Source organism: Scyliorhinus torazame, chromosome 19 (assembly GCF_047496885.1).
Source record: "Scyliorhinus torazame isolate Kashiwa2021f chromosome 19, sScyTor2.1, whole genome shotgun sequence".
Classification (NCBI taxonomy): domain Eukaryota; kingdom Metazoa; phylum Chordata; class Chondrichthyes; order Carcharhiniformes; family Scyliorhinidae; genus Scyliorhinus; species Scyliorhinus torazame.
This window is the reverse complement of record NC_092725.1, coordinates 129,323,874-129,341,554: the sequence shown is the minus strand read 5'-3', so window position 1 is coordinate 129,341,554 and position 17,681 is coordinate 129,323,874. Positions and strand designations below refer to the sequence as shown.

Sequence of the window (17,681 nt, the reverse complement as noted above, 5' to 3'; positions counted from 1 at the left end):
GTGGTTGCACACACGGCGGCTCCTGCTTGAAGGTGTTGGTTTTGGCCCTTTTTAACCTGGGTTCTGGGTAGATTCAGTGGAATAATGGAACGGAGAGTGTAGAGAAGAGGTTCGCCCCGAATGGTCATGTTTATAGGCTATCAGACCCAGCTGAAAACCGTTAAAGACCTGGCGAAAGAGTTGGAGGAGACTCGCAGCGCAGCACCAATTACAAAAATAGCGGTGGGAAAGGTTTGTTGTCGACAGGGAAGCTGCAAATGGAGCAATTGGTGAACTTCATCAAAGAGGAGTTTCAGCAGCAAAGGGAGGAAATGAAGAACGACTGGTCAAAGGCGATTGAGGGGCAGTGGCACCTTTTCGTGGGACCCTGGAATGGGTGGAGAAGTACCTTGAGACGCTGGAGGTGATGATCCAGGAGGTGGAGAAGGTCCGACCAGAGTGACTGCATTGTGTCGTTGGAGGCGGAGATTGCGATCCTGGGCGATTTGTGCAAGTCGCTGCGGCCGAAGGTGGAGGACCAAGCGAATAGGTCCAGGTGGCAAAATCTGCGGATTGTGGGTCTGCTGGAGGGAGTGGAGGGAACAAGTGCTACGAGCTACGTTGCAACGAGCGAGGATGTTTACCAGGTTGGTGGACAAGGCCACGAAGGTGGACAGGACCCTTAGGTCCTTGAGGCAGAAGACAAGAGCTGGGAAGCCGCTACAGGCAGTGATTGTGCGTATGCACAAGTTCCAGGACAAAGGAAAGATCCTGAGGTGGGCCAGGGCACGGCGGGACTATGAATGGGAGGGAACCCAAATCACGATATATCTGGACATTGAAGCAGAGCTGGCCAGGAGTCGGGCGGGGTTCAACAAAGCCAAGGCGGTGCTATACTGGCAAAAGATCCGACCCGGCCAGATTTTGGGTAACATACGAGGAACGGGAATATATTTTGGGACGTCTGAGGAGGTGAATATCTTTATCAAGGAGCATAAGCTGGGGGAGAGCTGAAAAGGGACTCTGGATGGAGGAGTTATGTCTACGAAAGCTGTGTTTTGTTTGTACGAGAAGGCAATGCAAGTTGTATGGGCGGGAGAGGGGGTGGGGTTGTTGGAGTCGCCATGCTAGCAAGCGGTGCTAGTAGGGGGGAAGGTTGCGATGGTTAGCTGGGGGTGCGACGTGGCAGGTATGGAGGATGATTTTGGTCATGGGCGGTGCAGGGGTGGCCATCTTGTGATAGGTTGGAGAGCGACTGCGAGGTGGTGTTTGGGACTCTATTGAGGATAGTTGGGGCTGAGGTGAAGCCGGACCCCAAGGTGGCAATCTTAGGGGATTCAGAGATGCTGGAAAGGGGCCGATGTCTTGGCCTTCGCCTCTCATTGCCCGGCAACGGATTCTTTGAATTGGAGGTCAGATACGCCACCGGGGGCTGCAGCTTGGCTGGGAGACCTGTATGAGTTTCTTCGATTGGAAAAGAAGAGGGCCTCGAGGTATGGTGGAGGCCTTTCATGATGATATTTGAGGAGCTGTTCTTTGCTGTGTTGGGGGTGGGGGAAGAAGGGTTAAAAGGGGAAAATGTACAAACTTAACTTTGCTTCGTTGGGATATTGTTTGTTATTGTTTACACTTGGAATAAAATATATTTTCAAAAAAAAAAGGTTGAATGTGAGGTAGGGAAGGGTAGGGAGAGAATTCCAAAATTTGGGGCCTAGGTAGCTGAAGGTACAACCACCATTGGTGGAGTAATTATAATTGGGAATGCAGAAAAGCCAAGAATTAGAGGAGAACAGATACCTTGAGGCAGGAAAAGAAAGCAGATATGGAGGGGCAAGTCCATGGAGGGATTTGAAAACCAGGATGAGAATTTTTTTTAAGTCAAAAAGTTGTTTGACTTGGATCCGATGTAAGTCAGCTAGCACAAGGGTGATGGGGGGCCGGGGAAAGAAACTTGCTGCGAGTTAAGACACAGACAGCTGAGTTTTGGATGTCCTTAAGTTTATGGAGGGTAGAATGTGGGAGATCAGTGAGGAGTGTGTTGGAATAGTTGAGTCTACGGTTAATGAAGGCATAAATGCGGGTTTCAGCAGCAGGGGAGCTGAGACCAATGTTAGAGGTGTAAATAAGCAGTCTTAGTGATGACACAAATCTGAGGTTGGAAGATCACCCCACCATCAAAGTTTGCAGCAGACTGACTCGATCTCAGACTGTTGCCAGGGAGAGGGATGGAGCCGGTAGGTAGGGAACGGAGATTGGTGCAGGGACGGAAAACAATAGCTTCAGTCTTCCTAACATTTAATTGGGGGAAATTTCTGCTCATCCAGTACTGGATGTTGGATAAGCAATCTGATAATTTAGCAATAGTGGTGGAGTAAAAAAATGGTACTGAGCTAGAGCTGGTTTCATCGTTCTACATGTGTAAACTAATGTCATGCTTTTGGATGTGCTGGTGAGAGATATGTGGTTGAGAAATAGAGGATAATAGAAGACTCCTGGCCAGCCAGAACCTGCAGAAGGCAATGGCAAAACACTAGTATCTTGCCAACCATAGCCATAGACCAACACATGAGGTCCATGGCCATCAATGTCCTCCTGAGACAGGAGATATAGGAGACGAATTAGGCCATTTGGCCCATCGTCTGCTCTGCCATTCAATCATGCCTGATCTAATCCTGGCCTTAACTCCACCATCCTGCCTGTTCTCCATAACCCTTCAACCCATTACCAATTAAAAATCTATCCAACTCCTTGAATTTTTTTTTTAAATTTAGAGTATCCAATTCATTTTTTCCAATTAAGGGGCAATTTTGTGTGGCCAATCCACCTATCCTGCATAACTTTTGGGTTGTGGGGGCGAAACCCACGCAAACACGGGGAGAATGTGCAAACTCCACACGGACAGTGACCCAGAGCCGGGATCGAACCTGGGACCTCGGCGCGTGAAGCAACCGTGCTAACCACTTGTGCCACCATGCTGCCCCAACTCCTTAAGTTTACTGACTGTCCCAGCATCCACCGCACTCTGGGGTAGCAAATTCCACAGATTCACAGAAGTAGTTTCTCCTCAACTCTGTTTTAAATTTGCTACATCTTATCCTAAGACCTGCATGGTACCAGAAGAGAGAGAAAATTGATAAGTGGCTGATGAAAAGATAACTTTTGTTGCCTGGAAATAGTGTCATTGACTGTGAGAGAGCACAGAGTGGGCAATACAAGCACAAATTAATATGGATTGTTTTGGATCTATCATGGTATGTTGGAGCTGAGGGACCCTTATCTGTTTTGTTCATTTCATGATGTTGCTACTCATATGCCCTATAATTCTTTCCTTTCCTGTTTCTTTAGGTGAGTGGTATGATGTGTGTTGCTTGCTATTCCCATTTTTGACTCCTGCCACTTTCTGTCTCCATTTCTACTTTTTCTCTCCAAGACTCTTTTTCATCCCCTTGTCCTCTTTCCTCATACGTGTCTGATGAAAAGACAACTGTAGAAAATTAAAGCACCTGCTTCCTGGGTTAAGATCTGGGGGACCAGTTGTGGGAAGACCAGTGGAGAGCTTTACATCTCTGGGAAACAGGCAAAAAAAAATCTAAAGAAGCAGTAGGGAGCCTTGAATAACAAAGTCCTGAGAAGCTTACTGGTGGTGAGAAAGCAGGAAAGACTTTATCGGGCTTAGGAGGAGTAGCAGGAAGGTTCAAGAAACTTTGGGATGGTAACAGTTTGCTATCCGGAAGATCCAGGAACAATATAGAAGAAAGTGGGTGGAATGTGAAGCAGCAAAAGTCAAGGTAGTTACAAAAGAAGCACTACAGCCTGCCTGATGAAGAAGTAAATGTATCTAGAATTCGATCTAGAAGAATGAGGCTGAGTGATGAAATTTAGAAAAACAATAACAGCGATTCATTTTGGGAGTACTGAAAGAGCAAGTATGCATACCACACAATTAAAAGAATGCTCAGTTGGCTAGACAGCTGGTTCATGGTGCAGAACGAGGCCAACAGAGTGGGTTCAATTCCTGCACCGGCTGAGGTTATTCATGAAGGCCCCGCTTTCTCAACCTTGCCCCTTGCCCGAGGTGCGGTGACCCTCAGGTTAAATCACCACCAGCCAGCTCTTCCCCTCAAAGGCCAAGTATTACACTCATGCTGGACCAATAGCAACATCTCCATTAAGTTCACCACTATTTCCTGCTTTTTGTCCCTTAGTTAAAGGAAAAGCTATGTTCCCCAGATGTTAATTAGGACCACTTATATTTTTGATATGTATTAATGACCTGATCTTTGGTACGGGGGCTTAATTTCTTGAAACTTGAAAATATAATGGAGATATTAATACTTCAGGAAGGCAGAGAGACTAGTAAGTTGGACAAACAGCTGCAGATAAATGTGAAGTATTGGTAGGATGCATGAGAAGAGGCAATATAAAATAAGTAGTACAATTTTAAAGGGCATATAGAAATATGTAGACCTGGAGATATGCGTACACAAGGCAGGAAAAGTTGAGAAGGCATTTCCTAAGGCCTTATAGATAGAGGAATAAAGTACAAAAGTAAGGAAATTATGCTAAACCTTCATGAAACGCTGTTTAGGCCTCGGAGTATTTTTCGATTCTGGGCACTAAACTTTAGGAAGCATATCAAGACCTTGAAGAGGGTGCAGAAGAAATTTAATAGAGCTGTACCATGAACAAGGGACTTCAATTATATGAGGAGAGTGGAGAAACTGTGGTTGATCTCCTTGGAACAGAGAAGGTTTAAGATGAAATTTGACAGATTGGATGGATACATTGTGACTGGTGTTAAAATAACACTCCTACACCAACAGGATCCTCTGGGCATGGTTGCACACCAACTGGGCGTTAATGGACTAATATTCCTTACTAACATGTTAATGTGTGGTTAACATGTTGAGCCTGCAGAACCATGTGCATGCAATCAATGTACCACTGTGAATCTTTAAAGCCTGATAAAACCACGGGCTGTCTCATGCAGCTGGACACCTGTTCATCTGGGAATGATTGAGAGAGAACTGTCACTGGACCCATCAGTCCAAAATGGCAGACCGTGTGCCAAATCAATGTTACAAGCTGCATGATGTGATGCTCACATCATGCAGCTTGTAACATACTTCTGTCTATACTTCTGGCACATGCTAGCCGGAATTGGCTGGAAGCATCCAGCTGATGTTTTTTGCAGTTTCAGGCTTTTGTAACACCAGCATTAACCAGCAGTGCCAAAGAGCTCGATTTAAAAATCATTATAAAGGTGCCCAAATTTACCTGCATTTTTAACATAATGGTTCTGTGACAATTGATTGGTTAAAAATGTATTGCTTTATTTTCCTGTCATGAAATGCTTGTGTGAAGAACTGACTGCTTAGTTAAAGTGCATGTCTACGATAAGGATAAACTAAGTAGATTCCAAAGTCCTTCATAAGATATCTTTCTTTGCATTACTAGTCAGGTTTATTATAGCATACCACTTCTGGAGATTAGTAGAAAAAAATTAACATTAAAAATTACTGCTTATACCACCATGTGTATGCCTCAATGTAAAAATAACTGCTAATACCTTTTGCAATAAATGTGTTAGTTTATTATCTTAATGGATGCCTAAAAGGAAGCAAATTATTTTGTTGATATAAACTTTGGACTGCAATTCCTAAATTTGTGAAACAACAGAAATCCTCTTAAATATTTAGGAATACAACACTCTTGAACATAATTAAATCCTGTGATTAATTTTATTAATATAAAGTAAACCATTAAATTCAAAGCCAGCAATGTTCATATGAAGTTCATAATTTCTTTTCATTCAAATTAAGATTCAGGACATGGATTCCTCCGCACAGAAGCAGGCCATTTCCCAACTGGTCTATGGCAGTGTTCATACCCTCCTTCCACTCTTCACCTTATCCTCTAACCCTATCAGCACGCCCTTCTATTAATTTCTCTTGATGACCTTGCCTAAATGCTTCTTAAATATTTACGATTTGCTTCAACTATTCCTTGAGGTAGCATATTCCATATTCCTACCACTCATTGAAAAACACATTTCTCCTGAATTCCCTATTGACAATATTTTAGGTGGTTAAGGTTAGTTGCATAGTTATGGTGCTGATTTTCTTGAAGTTTCCATCAATTCATTGATTTCTTAGGGATTGCACTTTTTGGGGAATCTCAACAGCATACCCTCCTGGAGGAGCATTGAAGCAATAACAGCAACCTCTGATTTCCACATGTTTCTGCATATGTGCAGAGTGGAGTAATGACGGTGAATATTTAAAGATTTAGGGCAGCACAGTAGCACAAATGGATAGCACTGTGGCTTCACAACGCCAGGGTCCCAGATTCGATTCCCCACTGGGTCACTGTCTGTGCAGAGTCTGCACGTTCGCCCCGTGTCTGCGTGGGTTTCCTCCGGATGTTCCGGTCTCTTCCCACAGTCCAAAGACATGCAGGTTAGGTGGATTGGCCATGCTAAATTGACCTTTGTGTCCAAAAGAATGGTTAGGAGGGGTTATGGGGTAGTGTGGAAGTGAGGGCTTAAAGTGGGTTGGTGCAGACTCGATGGGCCGAATGGCCTCCTTCTGTACTGTTATTTTCTATGTTCTATTCCGGTCATTACCACTGTAACATCCAAGCCATGGTATATGTTTCCGATGTTTATGAACATTTGATCCATAGCTGATACATTCTGTATTTCACATTCTCCGAGGGGTGTAAATTGCCAGTCAGTCGGCCCATTGGAAGAATTGTTTATAAAGTATAGTGAAACTGGGTTGACAGATGGTGTGATACTTCATGTATGGTTACTTTAAAATAGAAATATTCTGTGAATTGATAGAATGTGTTCTCACTTATTCCTGATTGTATTTCTCCCCCTCCCATTCTTTTCAGGATGCCGTAATAGTAATTTAACATCAACTTCCAACAGTGTCTACAATATTAATTCATCACAGCCTCTCAGCTCATACAATCTTACCTCGTTAACACCTGGAGCGGGTCCAGGAGCTGCAGCTATTACAATGGCAGCGGCCCAGGCTGTTCAAGCAACAGCACAGGTAATTAAATAGAAATTTTATTTGGTTATCAAATCTTCAACACTCAGTCTGTCCTAGTTTATCCAGACTGCTTTTATTGGGCAAATGGTGCATGTCCTAGCCTATATTTATCTCAATCAGCATCATAAAATAGATTATTTTGTCATTGTCACATTGCTGTTTGTGGGACCTTGCTGTGCACAAATTGGCTCTCCCCACATTACAGCAGTAACTACACTGCGGGGAGATATTGACATCGTGGTAACTTCACCAGATTAGTATCCAGAGGCCTAAGACATTGGTCTAATTTGCACCAGGGCAACTAGCGTAATTCATAAAAATATTGGAATATAAAGCTAGTCTTAGTGATCTAGTCCTAGTGAGCATGAAACTATCATTGGTTTTTGTAAAATCCCACCTGGAAGAAAATCTGCCGCCCTTGCCTAGTTCTGGCCTGCATGTGACTCCTGACCCATGGCAATACAGTTGACTCTTAACTGTTGTCTGAAATAGCCTAGCAAGCCACTCAGTTCAAGAGCAATTAGGGATGGACAACAAATGTTGGCCTTGCCAGTGATACCCACACCCCATGAAATAATTCATTGGCTGTAAAGTTCTTTGGGTCATGAAAGGTGCCATAAAAGTGCAGGCCTTCCTTTCATTCTAACTAATTTTCCATTACCAAAGGTGCCAGTAGTGTGCCTATTTGGAAACTATCCAGGTACTGAATGCTCCCGTAACTTTGTCTGATAAGCATTAATACAATTAATATATTCAGACCAATAGATTTAATAAATAATTGCTCATGAATTTTAATTCTGAATCAGCTAAAAATTTCAAAGATTTTCAGAACAATCATTGTGTATAGTAATGAGGTTACTCAAATGTTGGAAGCAGCTCTGCAGGGGTGGTTTAAAAGTGTAGTTTCATTGAACTACTTGATAACTCATTCATAAATAGTATTAAATGGTAAATTATTAAACTGAATTACTTCAAATTTCTATAATAATTATTTTGTAGAAATGAACCAGTTTCACTCTTGAATTTACATTGACATTAGCTATGGTCTTGCATTTTCGTTAGTTGTAAATGCCACATTTCAATGTAGTATGTTTATGTTAAAGTACATAATTTCCTAAGAATTTTGAACAACAATTTATTGTAACAGATATTGGGAAGTAGAAAGGACATAAGGGCAGCACAATAGCACAGTGGTTAGCACTGCTGCTTCACAGCGCAGGGTCCCAGGTTCGATTCCTGGCTTGGGTCACTGTCTGTGCGGAGTCAGCACGTTCTCCCTGCGTCTGCGTGGGTTTCCTCCGGGTGCTCCGGTTTCCTCCCACAAGTCCCGAAAGAAGTGCTTGTTAGGTGAATTTTACATTCTGAATTCCCTCTGTGTACTCGAACAGGCGCCCGAGTGTGGCGACTAGGGGATTTTCACAGTAACTTCATTAATGTAAGCCTACTTGCAACAATAATAAAGATTACTTTTTTTTTTAAAGTAAATATTTGTAATGCACTTAATTACAATTTTGAAATGTAAAGATTTTACTCCTATTCTTGATAAGATGAAGGAAGGGAGGAGGACATCTACTATAAAGGCCACTTACGAAGCATTCAAAAACAACGACTTCCAGCTTGCAAGAGAATTCTCTATCTCAAGAGAATCAACAGGATATTCCTCAACCTTAGCCTCTACACTGACACAGACATTATCTACATCAGCCACAGATTCACGCAGCGGTCGAAAAAACAAGTATGTTTTTATTTTCAAGACATTTGTTATTTTCTCTGTTTTTAACCTGATTTTAATCAGATTAGAATATATTTCATTTTTAAAAAATTAACAAAACAGTTAGTATCAACTGTGTGCCAAAATAAATCTCTTAATGGCCAAGTATAACAATCAACTTGAAAGATTTTTCATTATGGTAATGGAATAATACAACTCAATTAGGTGTATTGATACTGACAGTTCAGCATAATATTAATCTGGATTTGGCCCATGACTTAACTTTGGAATGAAATTCTGGGTGGAATTTAAAGAAGACAGTGGGGGTTTCATCTGTCAGTTGGAGAACTAGGGAGGCTGTCATCGCTTCTTTTTGGGAAAGCCCAAAACATTAAGCCAATCAGATTGAAGTGGCCTTTTCCCAGGATCAAGGACTCTGGGGTGGAGGTTGGCAGGTGTTTCCAGCATTGCCACTTGTTGCTGCTGGTGCATGGTCCATCGCCCAAACAACATAAATGGGGTAGAGGTGGATGCGGTCTCACCAACACAATTGTAGCAAAACTTACCTTTTAAATGCCCCCTTACCATCAACCCCGCCACAGGAGGACATTAAATTCTGCCCTCTGAGTCTCTTTCTGCTCCACTGTTGTCACATTAGGTTTAGAATCAAGTTTTGGATTATATTTATGTTTTTACTATAGTGTCTGAAAGTGATTTGCCGCAAAGTTGCAGTTAAGGAGAATTAATTCATAGTACTTGTCTGATTACGTTTGCTTAATAAAAGTCACCAAATCATTATTAAAAGTTACAATCAGGAACTGAAATGATTTTGTTTCCACCCTAAAATAATTCTTTGGTACTGATCAGATATCCTCTGTTGAGAAGGAATGGAAAGTGATTTGGTCATTAGTTTTGGGACTGAACCAAGTGTATATTTTTGAACTGTTTTATTTGCCAATTTTCTATGACAGAAAAGTATTTTATATTTGATGGAAAAATGTGCTTGCCTCTTTTCAACAGTAGAGAAAATGTGTTGCCGAAGTTTTTCATCTTGCACTGTAATTCCCCATTGCTTTCTCCTTGCCAATGCCTCTACCTCAACCTATCCAAGCCGACTTGCCAAGTCATTATATTCCCATATTATATATTGTTGTGATCAATTAAAAACTGGCATTCTTGCATTTGTCCTGATGAGTACAAGCTTCAGCAACAAGTCTCCCTTTTCAACAGTATTTAAGTTCTATACTACAAGCAGCTTATTCTCTCTCGATTTAAAATACCCATGATATGTTTCCTGATCTAGGGCTGGATTCTCCGGTCCCCTAGCCGCGTATCTTTTGGCGGTGCACTGTTCGATGGCGGCAGGATTCTCTACTCCCGCCATTTGCCAATCGGATTTCCCATTGAAGCCACCCCACACCGCTGTGAAATCCATGGGCGGGAGTGAATTGTCGGTGGGAAAAGAGAATTCCAATGGCTGTAGAATTCTGGCCTTAATCTCATGAGCATACTGAAATCCTGGATTAGTACAATTCATATATTTTCAATTCCTACACAAAGTAAGAATCTTATGCGCATGCAAAGATACAAATTAGGAGCAGGAGTAGGCCATTTGGCCTCCTTAAGCCTTCTCAGCCATTTGATAAGATCATGGCTGATCTGATTGTGGCCTCAATCCTCATTCCCTTTGACTCCCTTATCAATCAAGAGTCTACCTAACTCGGCCTTAAACAATATCCAGTGCTCTTAGGGGAAGAGAATTCCACAGATTCCCAACCCTCAAGGGGAATTGTTTCTGCTCATCTCTGTCCTAAATGGGAGACCTCATATTTTCAACGGTCCCCTAGTTCTAGTCTCCTTCATCCGGAGAAATATCTCCTCAGCATTCACCCTTTCAGGTCCCCTCAGGATCTTGTATGTTTCAATATCATCACCTCTCATTCTTCTAAATTCCAGTGGTACAGACCAAACTTTCCTCATAGGATAACTCCTTCATCCCAGGAATTGGTCGTGACCTTCTCAGACTTGCTTCTAATGCAATTATATCTTGAATAAGGAGACAAAACTGTACAGTGTGCTCCAGATATGGTCTCATCAATGCCCTGTACAATTGTTATTCCATTTTCTTTGCAATACATTAAATAATTTGCCTTCCCAATCGAACTACATTTGTGTGATATAATTTATAGCATTACTATGCTATACCAATAAGATTTAATACTTAAATGCTGATATACCAGTGTTCGCCAATACTAGCTAAACCAGTGTAATATCTTAACAGTCTATGTAAGAAGTCTTTATTATTTATATTGCCACTCTTATCAATAAAAATGTGAACGAGATAAATAGCTATCACCTAGTCTGAATGCCAATCTGTAATTTTTATATATTAATTTTTTTGCTCAGAAACAGCAACAAATCCTCAAATCATCAGTCCTCATCATCATCTTCATCGTCATCTTCCTCCTCTTCATCATCTGTAGTAGCACAAGAGATTCCTCAGCAGACTCCAGCTTTACCTGAGTCGGATTCCAATAATCAAGTGGATTGGACATATGATCCCAATGAGCCTCGTTATTGTATCTGCAATCAGGTGAGTTTGGTATAAATAGAAGAGTTATGAATAAATATGCTGAGCATGCTTAATGTTCTATTTTATTTGTTTAAAAACAATAGACCCAAATTGCCAGGAGTTGTGCATAATTGTAGAGTCACAGGCCTACAGCACAGAAAAGGCCCTTCGGCCCATCGTGTTTGCGCCGGTCAAACCGACCACCAAACTATTCTAATCCCATTTTCCAGCACTTGGCCCATAGCCTTGTATGCCTTGGAATCGCAAGGGCACATCTAAATACTTCTTAAAATATTATGAGGGTCTCTGCCTCCACCGTTTTAAGCAGTGTGTTCCTGACCCGCACCACCCACTGGGTGTAAAGGTTTTTCCTTTCACCCCCTCTAAACCTCCTTGCCCCTTACCTCAAATCCTTTAATGTTAAAATTCTAGCTTTCGGTTATCTTTTTTTTAAACGGTATTTTTTATTAATTATTTACATTTGATTGGTGGTAACATTGTTACACCAGTATTTGCAAACTTGAGGCAAGGACAGGAAATGAAAAAAATACAAGGGATCCATGTAAAATATGAATTGAGATCATATGTGCAGGTTTGGGGGTGGCCAGTTAGCTTTAGGTCCACGGTGGTCAGGCGCCCGGTTGCCCTTCCTTATGCCCTCCTAGTTGTTGTTTTTGACCTGGCCTTTTCTCTCTCTTCGCGCTTGATAATTTACAGAATCTTTTATTTCAAAGTAAATAAACTTGAATTTGTTTTTAAAATGTAGAAGATACTGAGAGTAAATGATGGGCTGGTGTGATGGCCTCTTAATATATGTTTCAAAAAATCTGTGGCCCATTACAAACCTCGATAAATATATTTAATTTTATTGAATAAATTAAATCTGATAGGGCAGGAAATTAATAATGGATGTGGCGATCCAAAATAGAATTACTAATCTCCACCTCAAACTCTTAATTTGCCCTTCATTCCTTCCCCATTTCCAATCACTTGGTAAGTTCACAACATAGTGGATGCTCAATGCTGGCTGAAGTAAAGAACAAGTCTTTACTTTGAATGAGACTCCAGAACATTCATAATTGTTTATGAGGACAATTATAAAAGGAGCTGGTTACCTGACAGATGTGTTACCAACATGGAAACCTAGCCAGAAATGTATTTCTTGGTAAGGTGCAAAATCTGGTAACAATCATGGATGAAAATCTTTTTCATGGCCAGAAATGCATTAAATCATATATTTTAACCAGGCTGAAGTTGGTGTTAATATAACATTTTGACCGAATAATAGAAGATAACAATTTTAGACTGATTGGTGTCGCTTCCCAATAAACACAGTCAGTCTTGGCTTGATGACCCTAATAGCTAAATAGTCCACTGAGGATAACTCGTGAGTATAAAATTATGACTGAAAATGTATTTGTATGTTTCCTTTTTTCAGGTGTCATATGGTGAAATGGTAGGGTGTGATAATCAAGATGTAAGTATTTTACATTTTTAATGGTTTGAAACAATGCAATAAACTGTAAAATTTGTTTGTAAACTACAGTAAGAAATAAATGAAAGATGGCACTATTTATGGTGACTGAATGATGCAAATTTGGTGCATTAAAGTATTTCATATTAAAGTGCATTCTAACAATTCTTTTTCTTTTAAAGTGCCCCATTGAATGGTTCCATTATGGCTGTGTTGGACTAACAGAGGCTCCAAAGGGAAAATGGTACTGTCCACAATGCACCGCAGCAATGAAGAGGCGTGGCAGTCGCCATAAGTGAACCTCAACAGCAGAGGAATTAGTTTGACTGGTGCTTTGTCCAAACTTTAAATAGAACATTGAATGAGAGCAACAAAAACTGCAATTAGTGACATTTTGCAGTGCACTTATTTATGTTCCTATTTGAGAATGTAAAGCTTATTGATGAAACTTGGATTTTGCATAGTTTTTTGTGTAAAACACCACATGACTATTCAAATATTCTCTTATTAAACAATCTAACTGAAGCAAAAAAATACAAATATATAATCAATATTTGTTTAAAGATGCTTTACTTGTTTAATTATTACTTTGAAACTTAAAAGTTCAGCTGGCTGAAGTCAAATGCAATATTGGCAATAAAATCTTGTACAGCTGGCAAATGGTAGTGTCATGATACATGAACAAACATTTCAATATCATACAAATGCCAGTTTGCCATTAGTGTTCAATGTTTTGGTGCAGCACGTTTGATATAAAGGATATAAGAATAAAATTATCAGTATGTCTTTGATACTAAACTTATTGAAAAACATTATGACTTGTGTATGTGGAAAATACTTTTTTTTCACCTGTATTAGATATGATATTAGTGTTTAACCAGTAAAACATCATGATCACTGGAGTGTGATTTCATTTTTTTAATGCCTGGAACAGAGATTGAGTTGCAGTTGCAGTTTAGCCAAACTATTTACACGAAGAAACCTTTTTTTACTCACCGTTGCTACATTGTAAGGTAACTGTGCACATGGGAAAATGCAGCCTTCACACCTGTGACTGCAACTCAAACAATTGAGTGTAAAGTGCTCTGGGATGTCCTGAGGCCATGAAAGTTGCGAGATAAATGTACGGGTTTTTTTTAATAGAAATTATTATTGAAACTTCCGATAATCAGCTTGAATACATTAAGGCTATCACACCAATCTTTGTCTTTTTTGCTAACGTACCTGTTCAGACTTAATTAAACTTGAAACATTTAAAAATGCCAACTTTAAGTTGCCTATCAATTAGTCTAATTTGATTAAGTTACACGTTTTTTAGACCCCAAGATCAAGCCGGCTTATTAATATTTTCATAAGGTTAAGCATTCATGTAGGGTAAAGATTACAGATAATTATAGGAATGGAAATGCATTCATCGTATTGCCATATCTCAGCTGCAGCTGAGCTTTCTCGACTATTGAACAGTAAAGTTAAGATTCAAGTCTTAAGCTGCTGTATGACTTGGCAAAGTTAGCTTTGCAGCTTGATTCAATGTTGCTGTCAAGTTACCATTATTAGTTGAAATCTGGTTCCTTCATTAGGTTTTGTGGACTTTTCAATCACTTGCTTCTGGAAGCATGCTGTCTGTACCTTTTGTCATATTCTTGTCCGGGCAAAGCCACCTTGTAAATGTGATTTTATTAAGTCTATACTGCTCCATTTTATGCAAAAGCCACACTAGCCCTGGAGCCATAAGATGAAGTACCATGGTAATACACTTTACAAGGCTTACTTTGGTTCTTAAAATTCCTGCATTTAAAACTGCTCAATGGTTAGAACATAGAACGATACAGCGCAGTACAGGCCCTTCAGCCCACGATGTTGCACTGAAACAAAAGCCATCTAACCTACACTATGCCATTATCATCCATATGTTTATCCAATAAACTTTTAAATGCCCTCAATGTTGGCGAGTTCACTACTGTTGCAGGTAGGGCATTCCACGGCCTCACTACTCTTTGCGTAAAGAACCTACCTCTGACCTCTGTCCTATATCTATTACCCCTCAGTTTAAAGCTATGTCCCCTCGTGCCAGCCATTTCCATCCGCGGGAGAAGGCTCACTGTCCACCCTATCTAACCCCCTGATCATTTTGTATGCCTTTATTAAGTCTCCTCTTAACGTTCTCTCTAACGAAAACAACCTCAAGTCCATCAGCCTTTCCTCATAAGATTTTCCCTCCATACCAGGCAACATCCTGGTAAATCTCCTCTGCACCCGCTCCAAAGCCTCCACGTCCTTCCTATAATGCGGTGACCAGAACTGTACGCAATACTCCAAATGCGGCCGTACCAGAGTTTTGTACAGCTGCAACATGACCTCCTGACTCCGGAACTCAATCCCTCTACCAATAAAGGCCAACACTCCATAGGCCTTCTTCACAACCCTATCAACCTGGGTGGCAACTTTCAGGGATCTATGTACATGGACACCTAGATCCCTCTGCTCATCCACACTTCCAAGAACTTTACCATTAGCCAAATATTCCGCATTCCTGTTATTCCTTCCAAAGTGAATCACCTCACACTTCTCTACATTAAACTCCATTTGCCACCTCTCAGCCCAGCTCTGCAGCTTATCTATATCCCTCTGTAACCTGCTACATCCTTCCACACTCGACAACACCACCGACTTTAGTATCGTCTGCAAATTTACTCACCCACCCTTCTGCGCCTTCCTCTAGGTCATTGATAAAAATGACAAACAGCAACGGCCCCAGAACAGATCCTTGTGGTACTCCACTTGTAACTGAACTCCATTCTGAACATTTCCCATCAACCACCACCCTCTGTCTTCTTTCAGCTAGCCAATTTCTGATCCACATCTCTAAATCACCCTCAATCCCCAGCCTCCGTATTTTCTGCAATAGCCTACCGTGGGGAACCTTATCAAATGCTTTGCTGAAACCCATATACACCACATCAACTGCTCTACCCTCGTCTGCCTGTTCAGTCACCTTCTCAAAGAACTCGATAAGGTTTGTGAGTCATGACCTACCCTTCACAAAGCCATGCTGACTATCCCTGATCATATTATTCCTATCTAGATGATTATAAATCTTGTCTCTTATAATCCCCTCCAAGACTTTACCCACTACAGACGTGAGGCTCACCGGTCTATAGTTGCCGGGGTTGTCTCTGCTCCCCTTTTTGAACAAAGGGACCACATTTGCTATCCTCCAGTTCTCTGGCACTATTCCTGTAGCCAATGATGACATAAAAATCAAAGCCAAAGGTCCAGCAATCTCTTCCCTGGCCTCCCAGAGAATCCGAGGTTAAATCCCATCAGGACCCGGGGACTTATCTATTTTCAGCCTGTCCAGAATTGCCAACACCTCTTCCCTACGTACCTCCATGCCATCTATTCTAATAGCCTGGGTCTCAGCATTCTCCTCCACGACATTATCTTTTTCCTGAGTGAATACTGACGAAAAATATTCATTTAGTATCTCGCCTATCTCTTCAGACCACACACAACTTCCCATCCCTGTCCTTGACTGGTCCCTAGTCATTCGCTTATTCCTGACATACCTATAGAAAGATTTTGGGTTTTCCTTGATCCTACCTGCCAAATACTTCTCATGTCCCCTCCTTGCTCGTCTTGGCTCTCTCTTTAGATCCTTCCTCGCTACCTTGTAACTATCCATCGCCCCAACTGAAACTTCACACCTCATCTTCACATAGGCCTCCTTCCTCTTAAAAAGAGATTCCACTTTGGTAAACCACGGTTCACTCGCTCTACGCCTTCCTCCCTGCCTGACCGGTACATACTTATCAAGAACACGCAGTAGCTGATCCTTGAACAAGCTCCACTTATCCAGTGTGCCCAACACTTGCAGCCTACCTCTCCACCTTATCCCCCCCAAGTCACGTCTAATGGCATCATAATTGCCCTTCCCCCAGCTATAACTCTTGCCCTGCGGTGTATACTTATCTCTTTCCATCATTAACGTAAACGTCACCGAATTGTGGTCACGGTCCCCAAAGTGCTCTCCTACCTCCAAATCCAACACCTGGCCTGGTTCATTACCCAAAACCAAATCCAACGTGGCCTCGCCTCTTGTTGGCCTGTCAACATATTGTGTCAGGAAACCCTCCTGCACACACTGTACAAAAAATGACCCATCTAATGTACTCGAACTATATCCTTTCCAGTCAATATTTGGAAAGTTAAAGTCTCCCATAATAACTACCCTGTGACTTTCGCTCTTATCCAGGATCATCCTCGCCATCCTTTCCTCTACATCCCCAGAACTATTTGGAGGCCTATAGAAAACTCCCAACAGGGTGGCCTCTCCTTTCCTGTTTCTAACCTCAGCCCATACTACCTCGGAAGATGAGTCCCCATCTAGCATCCTCTCCGCCACCGTAATACTGCTCTTTTTTAAAAAATATATATTTTATTCAAAAATTTTGGCCAACCATAACAGTACATTGTGTATCTTTTACACAGTAATATAACAATATAAATAACAATGGCCAGTTTTTTAAACAAATAAATAATATATAAACAACATCAAAATTTAAAAACAAAACAAAACTAAATGGCAACTGCCTTGTCCAAAATAAATACTCTCCAAAAATACAATTCAGCAGTCCAGTATACAATTAGCTATAACATCAACCTATACATATTATACTTATACACTAACATCTTCTGGTTCCTCCCCCCCCCCCCCCCCCCCCCGGGTTGCTGCTGCTGTCTTCTTTTCCATTCCCTCTATCTTTCTGTGAGGTATTCGATGAACGGTTGCCACCGCCTGGTGAACCCTTGAGCCGATCCCCTTAGGGCGAACTTAATCCGTTCCAGCTTTATAAACCCTGCCATGTCATTTATGCAGGTCTC

The 17,681-nt window shown here is 41.3% G+C and overlaps 1 protein-coding gene across 1 annotated transcript in view; it reads left to right on the top strand.

Annotated features, from left to right (window-relative positions):
• ing3 (inhibitor of growth family, member 3) overlaps positions 1-13,694 on the top strand; it is a 29,230-nt gene extending 15,536 nt beyond the window's left edge. The window contains exons 8-12 of the mRNA XM_072485222.1: positions 6,877-7,040; positions 8,588-8,775; positions 11,158-11,344; positions 12,762-12,800; positions 12,980-13,694. Of these exons, the coding sequence (XP_072341323.1) occupies positions 6,877-7,040; positions 8,588-8,775; positions 11,158-11,344; positions 12,762-12,800; positions 12,980-13,096 (695 nt within the window). The 3' untranslated portion in view covers positions 13,097-13,694. The remainder of the gene's footprint in view (positions 1-6,876; positions 7,041-8,587; positions 8,776-11,157; positions 11,345-12,761; positions 12,801-12,979) is intronic.
• Positions 13,695-17,681: the final 3,987 nt, after the last annotated feature.